The sequence below is a fragment of the Anomaloglossus baeobatrachus genome, chromosome 7 (genome assembly GCF_048569485.1).
Source record: "Anomaloglossus baeobatrachus isolate aAnoBae1 chromosome 7, aAnoBae1.hap1, whole genome shotgun sequence".
In the NCBI taxonomy this organism is placed as follows: Eukaryota; Metazoa; Chordata; class Amphibia; order Anura; family Aromobatidae; genus Anomaloglossus; species Anomaloglossus baeobatrachus.
In genome coordinates, this window is record NC_134359.1 from 130816721 (window position 1) to 130827598 (window position 10878).

At 53.4% G+C, this 10878-nt stretch overlaps 1 protein-coding gene across 1 annotated transcript in view; it reads right to left on the bottom strand.

The window, feature by feature from the left end:
• NDUFS1 (NADH:ubiquinone oxidoreductase core subunit S1) overlaps positions 1–10781 on the bottom strand; it is a 92865-nt gene extending 82084 nt beyond the window's left edge. The window contains exons 1-3 of the mRNA XM_075317708.1: positions 10659–10781; positions 8124–8182; positions 939–1030 (exon numbers count right to left, since the gene is read on the bottom strand). Of these exons, the coding sequence (XP_075173823.1) occupies positions 939–1030; positions 8124–8178 (147 nt within the window). The 5' untranslated portion in view covers positions 8179–8182; positions 10659–10781. The remainder of the gene's footprint in view (positions 1–938; positions 1031–8123; positions 8183–10658) is intronic.
• Positions 10782–10878: the final 97 nt, after the last annotated feature.

Consider the following 10878-nt stretch of genomic DNA (forward strand, 5'->3'; position numbering starts at 1 on the left):
ATCATACGTCCTTTGCAAAGTTTAATCTGTTTGAGATCCACCTATGATCTGCTGTAGCTTCTACAGCATCTCATAGCCAGATCTCACAGTATCGCACTATTTCCGGTATTATTTTTACCGAAATCAGTGCGAAAGATGTGGTTGGCGGTTCAGATTTGAACAGTCAATCACATCGATCGTCGGTGGGGGGTGGCGATGCCACCCCCCCTGGGGTGAAGCAAAGGTCCCCTGCTGTAAGAAACAGCAGGGGACATCATTTGAAAGCCGTTGCTATGGCCACGGCAATCAAATGAAGTTTAGGCAGTAAAATTACGTCCCTGGTCGTTAAGTCACGTTAAAATAGGACGTAATTTTACTACCCGCGGTCGTGAAGGGGTTAATCAATCAGGTCTATGCGTTTTGGAGGACGCAGCCTTCTTCAGGACAATTATTACAGAAAAAAGTCAACCATATTGGTACATCAGACTGATTGCTGGTCATTTGGCAGTGTCTCTATAGTGCCAGTTCCTCAGATAATTACTTGACAGCATCAGGAGTAATACATCAATGGTTTGTCTGAGATATTTCAAAATTGGTACTGCTGAGCGACCATCATAGAACTGCCTGACCAGAGGAACAATATATTAATGACTTAGAAATATAGTATGAACTAGATAAGACTCTAGGTGTTCCCTCAAGTATTAATCACTGCTTTGATTCATCAGGGTCTTAGCAATGTATGGACATCATAGGTAAATTGTCCATTATCTGTATGATGGCACATGATAACAATGAGCATGGTTGCTGGCCGCATTTGGTGGCCAAATCACCAAACCTTTAAAGGCCAGGAAGCCCCAAACTCCAGACCTCCCAGTCTGGCTGCCCCAACCAATCCCAATAACTAATCCATTATGTAAATCCTGAATATCCAAAAGAAAAGAAGAAAGTGACTGGTGTACCTGCAGCACTGTGGTGCCAGGCTCAACCATTACCGGTTTGCCATCCACAAAGACCTCCACCAGATTGCTGGCAGCTGTGCTTGTTGCTCGGACTAGGAAAAAGAAATAAATTAGTGTAAAAAATGCAACAGAAAATATAAACAAAAAATGCAAGTAAAGTACGGTAAATGCATAGTGAAGAAAGATTGCTAAATAAAAAGTTTACTCAAATCGATAACCAGATCAAAGAGCGGAGCTAACAAATAGAACAAATCCCCACTAACTGTAAAGTTTCACTAGATATGCGCTATTCATTAAATGCCACCCTCCGCGGCCGGGCAGGGTTTATCCCTAGGGTCATTTCAGGGTAGTTCTGCTAGTGGGATTTTTAGGCCTAAGCCATACGGCATGAAAATCGGTGCGAGTGGAGTGCGATAAAAAATAGCATTCCACTCGGACCAATATTAGCCTGTGTGTCAGCACACATGAGCGATTATTTTCTCAGCCCTAATCAGACCGAGAAAACAATCGCAGCATGCTGCAGGTGTAATGTGAGACTCTTTCTCTCGCACCCATTCAAGTCTATGGGGCGAGAGAAAAATCGCACTGCACTTGCGTACACTGGTGTACTGCCAGTGCAGTGCGAGAATGGCAATAGCCGACTATGGAGGAGAGAGGTGGAGAAATCCTCCCACCCTTCCGCAGAGCCGGCCCGCCCCCCACAGCTGAGATCTGCTCGCACGGTCGGACCTCAGTCGCAGGGACACTCGCATGACACTCGGCTCTGCTGTACTGCCTGCGTGAGCCCAGTGTCATACGAGGGGATCGCAATCGCAATTCCTGTGTGGTCCCAGCCTTACTATATCAATTCCCCTTATATCCTCCCCTGTGTATCCCCTAATATCTATACGTATTCTCCGGAGCTCTCCAATGTTTATATACTGGATTATTCTATTTTATGTATTTGATATTTTTAATGCATATGTAATAAAGCTTTTATGGGGATTGTTTCTAAAGAAGGGAATTTTGTTTACTTACCGTAAATTCCTTTTCTTCTAGCTCCAATTGGGAGACCCAGACAATTGGGTGTATAGTCTATGCCTCCGGAGGCCGCACAAAGTATTACACTAAAAGTGTAACGCCCCTCCCCTTCTGCCTATACACCCCCCGTGCTCCCACGGGCTCCTCAGTTTTGGTGCAAAAGCAAGAAGGAGGAAAAAAATTATAAACTGGTTTAAAGTAACTTCAATCCGAAGGAATATCGGAGAACTGAAACCATTCAACATGAACAACATGTGTACACAAAAAAACAGGGGCGGGTGCTGGGTCTCCCAATTGGAGCTAGAAGAAAAGGAATTTACGGTAAGTAAACAAAATTCCCTTCTTCTTTGTCGCTCCATTGGGAGACCCAGACAATTGGGACGTCCAAAAGCAGTCCCTGGGTGGGTAAAATAATACCTCGTAATAGAGCCGTCAAACGGCCCCTTCCTACAGGTGGGCAACCGCCGCCTGAAGGACTCGTCTACCTAGGCTGGCATCCGCCGAAGCATAGGTATGCACCTGATAGTGTTTCGTGAAAGTGTGCAGGCTCGACCAGGTAGCCGCCTGACACACCTGCTGAGCCGTAGCCTGGTGCATCAAAGCCCAGGACGCGCCCACGGCTCTGGTAGAATGTGCCTTCAGCCCTGAGGGAACCGGAAGCCCAGCAGAACGGTAAGCTTCGAGAATTGGCTCCTTGATCCACCGAGCCAGGGTTGATTTGGAAGCCTGTGACCCTTTACGCTGGCCAGCGACAAGGACAAAGAGTGCATCCGAGCGGCGCAGGGGCGCCGTACAAGAAATGTAGAGTCTGAGTGCTCTCACCAGATCTAACAAGTGCAAATCCTTTTCACATTGGTGAACTGGATGAGGACAAAAAGAAGGTAAGGAGATATCCTGATTGAGATGAAAGGGGGATACCACCTTAGGGAGAAATTCCGGAACCGGACGCAGAACCACCTTGTCCTGGTGAAACACCAGGAAAGGGGCTTTGCACGACAACGCTGCTAGCTCAGACACTCTCCGAAGAGAGGTGACTGCTACTGGGAAAACCACCTTCTGTGAAAGGCGTGAGAGAGAGATATCCCTCATTGGCTCGAATGGTGGTTTCTGAAGAACCATCAGCACCCTGTTCAGATCCCAGGGTTCTAACGGCCGCTTGTAAGGAGGAACGATGTGACAAACCCCCTGCAGGAACGTGCGTACCTGTGGAAGTCTAGCTAGGCGCTTCTGGAAAAACACAGAGAGCGCTGAGACTTGTCCCTTAAGGGAGCCGAGCGACAAACCCTTTTCCAGTCCAGATTGAAGGAAGGACAGTAAAGTGGGCAAGGCAAAAGGCCAGGGAGAAAAACCCTGAGCAGAGCACCACGACAGGAAAATTTTCCACGTCCTGTGGTAGATCTTGGCGGACGTTGGTTTCCTAGCCTGTCTCATAGTGGCAATGACCTCTTGAGATAATCCTGAAGACGCTAGGATCCAGGACTCAATGGCCACACAGTCAGGTTGAGGGCCGCAGAATTCAGATGGAAAAACGGCCCTTGAGACAGCAAGTCTGGTCGGTCTGGTAGTGCCCACGGTTGGCCGACCGTGAGATGCCACAGATCCGAGTACCACGATCTCCTCGGCCAGTCTGGAGCGACGAGGATGACGCGGCGGCAGTCGGCCCTGATCTTGCGTAACACCCTGGGCAACAGTGCCAGCGGAGGAAACACATAAGGGAGCTGAAACTGCGACCAATCCTGAACTAAGGCGTCTGCCGCCATAGCTCTGGGATCTTGAGACCGTGCCATGAACGTCGGTACCTTGTTGTTGTGCCGGGACGCCATGAGGTCGACGTCCGGCACCCCCCAGCGGCAACAGATCTCCTGAAACACGTCCGGGTGAAGGGACCATTCCCCTGCGTCCATGCCCTGGCGACTGAGATAATCTGCTTCCCAGGTTTTCCACGCCTGGGATGTGAACTGCAGAGATGGTGGAGGCCGTGGCTTCCACCCACATCAAAATCCGCCGGACTTCCTGGAAGGCTTGCCGACTGCGTGTGCCGCCTTGGTGGTTGATGTATGCCACCGCTGTGGAATTGTCCGACTGAATTCTGATCTGTTTGCCTTCCAGCCACTGCTGGAACGCTTTCAGGGCAAGATACACTGCCCATATTTCCAGAACATTGATCTGAAGTGAGGACTCTTGCTGGGTCCACGTACCCTGAGCCCTGTGGTGGAGAAAAACCGCTCCCCACCCTGACAGACTCGCGTCCGTCGTGACCACCTCCCAGGATGGGGGTAGGAAGGATTTCCCCTTCGATAATGAAGTGGGAAGAAGCCACCACCGAAGGGAAGCTTTGGTCGCCTGAGAGAGGGAGACGTTCCTGTCGAGGGACGTCGGCTTCCTGTCCCATTTGCGTAGGATGTCCCATTGAAGAGGGCGCAGGTGAAACTGCGCGAAAGGGACTGCCTCCATTGCTGCCACCATCTTCCCCAGGAAGTGCATGAGGCGCCTCAAGGGGTGTGCGTGACCTTGAAGGAGAGATTGCACCCCTTTCTGTAGTGAACGCTGCTTGATCAGCGGAAGCTTCACTATCGCTGAGAGGGTATGAAACTCCATGCCAAGATATGTCAGCGATTGGGTCGGTGTCAGATTTGACTTTGGAAAATTGATGATCCACCCGAAACTCTGGAGAGTGTCCAGAGTAGCGTCGAGGCTGTGTTGGCATGCCTCTTGAGAGGGTGCCTTGATCAGCAGATCGTCCAAGTAAGGGATCACCGAGTGACCCTGAGCGTGGAGGACCGCTACTACAGTAGCCATAACCTTGGTGAAAACCCGTGGGGCTGTTGCCAGGCCGAACGGCAGTGCCACGAACTGCAGGTGTTCGCTTCCTATGGCGAAGCGCAAGAAGCGCTGGTGCTCTGGAGCAATCGGTACGTGGAGATAAGCATCTCTGATATCGATTGATGCAAGGAAATCTCCTTGGGACATTGAGGCGATGACGGAGCGGAGGGATTCCATCCGGAACCGCCTGGTCTTTACGTGTTTGTTGAGCAGTTTCAGGTCCAGGACAGGACGGAAAGACCCGTCCTTCTTTGGGACCACAAACAGGTTGGAGTAAAAACCGTGACCCTGTTGCTGAAGAGGAACAGGGACCACCACTCCTTCTGCCTTCAGAGTGCCCAGCGCCTGCAGAAGAGCATCGGCTCGCTCGGGAGGCGGGGATGACCTGAAGAATCGAGTCGGGGGACGAGAGGTGAACTCTATCTTGTAACCGTGAGACAGAATGTCTCTCACCCAACGGTCTTTTACCCATGGCAGCCAGGTGTCGCAAAAGCGGGAAAGCCTGCCACCGACAGAGGATGCGGATTGAGGAGACCGAAAGTCATGAGGAAGCCGCTTTGGTAGCGGCACCCCCGGTGGTCTTTTTAGGACGTGACTTAGACCGCCATGAATCAGAGTTCCTTTGAACTTTCTGAGGCCTTTTGGACGAGGAGAATTGGGACCTGCCCGCGCCCCGAAAGGACCGAAACCTCGACTGCCCCCTCCTCTGTTGGGGTATGTTCGGTTTGGGCTGGGGTAAGGATGTATCCTTCCCCTTGGATTGTTTGATGATTTCATCCAAACGCTCGCCAAACAATCGGTCGCCAGAAATTGGCAAACTGGTTAAGCGCTTTTTTGGAAGCAGAATCTGCCTTCCATTCCCGTAGCCACAAGGCCTTGCGGAGTACCACCGAATTGGCGGATGCAACCGCCGTACGGCTCGCAGAGTCCAGGACAGCATTAATAGCGTAAGCCGCAAATGCCGACGTCTGAGTGGTATGGATGCCACCTGCGGCGCGGACGTGCGCGTGGCTGCGTCAATTTTCGCTTGACCTGCTGTGATAGCTTGTAGCGCCCATACGGCTGCGAATGCTGGGGCAAAAGAAGCGCCGATAGCTTCATAGATGGATTCCAACCAGAGCTCCATCTGCCTGTCAGTGGCATCTTTGAGTGAAGCCCCATATTCCACTGCAAGTATGGATCTAGCCGCCAGTCTGGAGATTGGAGGGTCCACTTTGGGACACTGAGTCCAACCTTTGACCACGTCAGGGGGAAAGGGATAACGTGAATCCTTAAGGCGCTTAGAAAAACGCTTATCTGGACAATCATGGTGATTCTGGACTGCCTCTCTGAATCAGAGTGGTCCAGAAACATACTCTGTGTACGCTTGGGAAACCTGAAACGGAATTTCTCCTGCTGAGAAGCTGACTCCTCCACCGGAGGAGCTGAGGGAGAAATATCCAACATTTGATTGATGGACGCAATAAGATCGTTCACTATGGCGTCACCATCAGGAGTATCAAGGTTGAGAGCGGCCTCAGGATCAGAATCCTGATCAGCTGTCTCCGCATCATCCACCAGAGATTCCCCCCGCAGAGACCCTGAACAATATGAAGATGTCGAGGGAATTGCCAAGCGAGCTCGCTTAGTCGGTCTGGGGCTGGGGTCTGTGTCAGAGCCCTCAGCCAGGTATCTATGAGAATCCCCGGGGGGACATTGTTGGTCCAACTGAGGGGGGCCAGGGAACAATGATTCAACAGTGTCCCTGTGCTGAGATACCGGTCTGGACTGCAAGGCTTCTAGTATCTTAGCCATAGTCTCAGAGAGTTTATCCGTAAAGACTGCAAACTCCGTCCCTGTCACCTGGATAGTGTTAGCAGGTGGTTCCCCCTGGGCCCCCCCTAGCAGAGGCTCCGGCTGAGTAAGTGCAGCAGGGGCCGAGCAGTGCACACAGTGAGGGTCAGTGGGACCTGCCGGTAGCGGCGTCGTACATGCGGCGCAGGCAGCATAGTAAGCCTGTGTTTTGGCACCCCTGCGTTTTGTGGGCGCCATGCTATTGTCTTCCCTGAGCACACAATAGGGTATATAGCCAGAAATCAACTGTGCACCATACAGTGTAAATAAACATATAATTTATAATTACACTTCTGCACAATGGGGCTAGCACCACAGGTGCTGCTTACCACCCGCTTAAAGCGGTTGTGAGGCCACCAGAATCCCTGCCTGGGTCTCCCAGAATTTGTCCCCCTCTGCAGCGTCCGAGGAGCTGACAGGAATGGCTGCCGGCGTCCTGAGGAGAGGAGGGAGCCGTGGGCGTGACCCAGAAAGTGCGGGAACTGGAGCCCCACTGTGCACAGGGAGGAGGGTGGAGTATGCAAAGCATGCTCCAGCCCTCATTGCTGCTCATCCCGAACAGCGTCCCGCCCTTCCCCTGCCTGTCAGGGCTGGGGGTGGGAGGAAAAGAGACTAGGCCGCAAAAGCCGGGGACTCGAGTAATAAACGCGGCTGCCGTAAAAGCGCGGCCGCGCGGAAGTCCCCGGCGCACTACAAGTCCCAGCCGCGCCTCAGTGTTAAACATGGCAGCGGCGGTCAGCGCGGTCGTCCCCAAACACAAACACACTCAGCGACGCTGAGTGTGTAATGGCACACTTAACCCGGTCAGCGCCGCGGTCCCCGGTGCACTAGCACACCCAGCAATGCTGGAGTGTTGCTGTGCGCGGTCCCCACGGGGACACAGAGTACCTCCAAGTAGCAGGGCCATGTCCCTGAACGATACCCGGCTCCTATCCAGCAGGCTCCGCAGGAGTTGTGGATGAAGCACGGTCTCAGTGCCTGGAGACCGATAGGATCCCACTTCACCCAGAGCCCTAAGGGGGATGGGGAAGGAAAAACAGCATGTGGGCTCCAGCCTCCGTACCCGCAATGGTACCCGCAATGGATACCTCAACCTTAACAACACCGCCGACAAGAGTGGGGTGAGAAGGGAGCATGCTGGGGGCCCTATATGGGCCCACTTTTCTTCCATCCGACATAGTCAGCAGCTGCTGCTGACTAATCTGTGGAGCTGTGCTGTGCATGTCTGCCTCCTTCGCACAAAGCAAAAAACTGAGGAGCCCGTGGGATGTATAGGCAGAAGGGGAGGGGCGTTACACTTTTAGTGTAATACTTTGTGCGGCCTCCGGAGGCATAGCCTATACACCCAATTGTCTGGGTCTCCCAATGGAGCGACAAAGAAAATCTGTTACCAATAATGATATAAAAACAAGTAGACAAAGCCAATCGGTCAGTAACAGCACGGCTCTCTTTTCCAGCATTTTCTGTAATAGATCCTCCTGTATACCAGCATCACTTGCAGATACTCACCATTGTTTATGGAGGCATTTGTCAGAGCTCTGCGTACAGCGGGGAGAAGCAGCATGGTGCTGAAAAGACAAAGCAAGATCTATAGAAACATGGCGTAATCTCCATTAGAAGGTCCATGCTGTTATATTTTCTGAGCCATCTTCTGCAGTCCTCCCCCTGACGGCTGCTGGAGGGGAGCGCTGGGTTACACTGGGCTCTGCTGTGCTCCAGCACCTGTCGGTCATGTCTCCCACTTAGGCTTCTGAGCATGTGCGAGAGCAGCCCCCGAACTCCGACACAGACTATTTTTTATCAGTATGAACCCCAAACTTTACAGGTCAGGTGCGCTCTTCTCTCATTACAAGTGCTCAATGGATTTCTATGAAGGCCAGAACGGCTCTCATAGACTTATATTGAGTTGTGACCTCTAGCGCGCTCAATGGAACATTGCATCTATTGCAGGTCACAACCTGGAGAACACTGACCGGAGTGATGGTGATGGAAGATGGCAGCAGGAGAATATCAGACAGAGGGCCGGGGTCTTAATGCACCACTGCAAAGGGGCAATTAAAAAAAAAAAAAACACTGGAGCGGTGCTCTAATGATTTGAGGGTTTTTTTTAGCAAAACTAAATGCTTTGATAAAATCGTGGTCATAAAACCTGGACTTTACACTGAGAGCAACGGTACTGCTGCTCCTGAGCACTATGATGGCACAGCCCCCGGGCACTGTGAGGACACCAGTTCTGCAGCTACCAGGCACTCTGATGGTACAACCTCTGGGTACTGTGATGGTCCAGCTCCTGGGCACTGTGATGGCACTATGAGGGCACTATGAGGGCACTGTGATGGTCCAGCTCCTGGGCACTGTGATGGCACTATGAGGGCACTATGAGGGCACTGTGATGGTCCAGCTCCTGGGCATTGTGATAGCACAGCTCATGGGCACTGTAATGGCACCTGTTCTGCAGCTCCTAGACACTATGAGGGCACAGCTATCACGCACAGCTCCTAGGCACTATGAGGGCACAGTGACTGCACAGCTCCTAGGCACTATGAGGGAACAGCTATCACGCACAGCTCCTGGGCAGTGTGATGGCACTATGAGGGCACAGCTCCTGGGCAGTGTGATGGCACTATGAGGGCACAGCTCCCGGGCAGTGTGATGGCACTATGAGGGCACAGCTCCTGGGCAGTGTGATGGCACTATGAGGGCACAGCTCCCGGGCAGTGTGATGGCACTATGAGGGCACAGCTCCTGGGCAGTGTGATGGCACTATGAGGGCACAGCTCCCGGGCAGTGTGATGGCACTATGAGGGCACAGCTCCCGGGCAGTGTGATGGCACTATGAGGGCACAGCTCCTGGGCATTGTGATGGCACTATGAGGGCACAGCTCCTGGGCAGTGTGATGGCACTATGAGGGCACAGCTCCTGGGCAGTGTGATGGCACTATGAGGGCGCAGCTCCTGGGCAGTGTGATGGCACTATGAGGGCACAGCTCCTGGGCAGTGTGATGGCACTATGAGGGCACAGCTCCTGGGCAGTGTGATGGCACTATGAGGGCACAGCTCCTGGGCAGTGTGATGGCACTATGAGGGCACAGCTCCTGGGCAGTGTGATGGCACTATGAGGGCGCAGCTCCTGGGCAGTGTGATGGCACTATGAGGGTGCAGCTCCTGGGCAGTGTGATGGCACTATGAGGGCGCAGCTCCTGGGCAGTGTGATGGCACTATGAGGGCACAGCTCCTGGGCAGTGTGATGGCACTATGAGGGCACAGCTCCTGGGCAGTGTGATGGCACTATGAGGGCACAGCTCCTGGGCAGTGTGATGGCACTATGAGGGCACAGCTCCTGGGCAGTGTGATGGCACTATGAGGGCACAGCTCCTGGGCAGTGTGATGGCACTATGAGGGCACAGCTCCTGGGCAGTGTGATGGCACTATGAGGGCACAGCTCCCGGGCACTGTGATGTGATGGCACTATGAGGGCACAGCTCCTGGGCAGTGTGATGGCACTATGAGGGCACAGCTCCTGGGCAGTGTGATGGCACTATGAGGGCACAGCTCCTGGGCAGTGTGATGGCACTATGAGGGCGCAGCTCCTGGGCAGTGTGATGGCACTATGAGGGCACAGCTCCTGGGCAGTGTGATGGCACTATGAGGGCACAGCTCCCGGGCACTGTGATGTGATGGCACTATGAGGGCAGAGCTCCTGGGCAGTGTGATGGCACTATGAGGGCACAGCTCCTGGGCAGTGTGATGGCACTATGAGGGCACAGCTCCCGGGCACTGTGATGTGATGGCACTATGAGGGCAGAGCTCCTGGGCAGTGTGATGGCACTATGAGGGCACAGCTCCTGGGCAGTGTGATGGCACTATGAGGGCACAGCTGCCGGGCAGTGTGATGTGATGGCACCAGTAATGCTTCCTCGGCGCAGTCTCCAGCAGGCAGAGCTGTCAAGGACACGGCAGTGACCCCGGCCTCTCCGCCCCCGGCGCCCCCTGCACCCGCCGCAGCCACACCGGGCCCGCATGTCCCCCGCGCCCCTCACTCACCCCTCTCTCTGCCCTTTGGGGGTCTGCAGTTATTTGGCCTTACAGCCCACAGCGGAGTCTACCTGACCCCGGTCAATATGGCTGACTCGGCAATCTCCGGAGACACTCGGAAATTGTGGTAAACATTCGGCGATTTCCGGAGAGTGCTACAACAACTTCCGGTAATGCAGCGCGTCACCGATCTACGGGTAAGAGCCGAACATGATCGCTCTACGCTGCT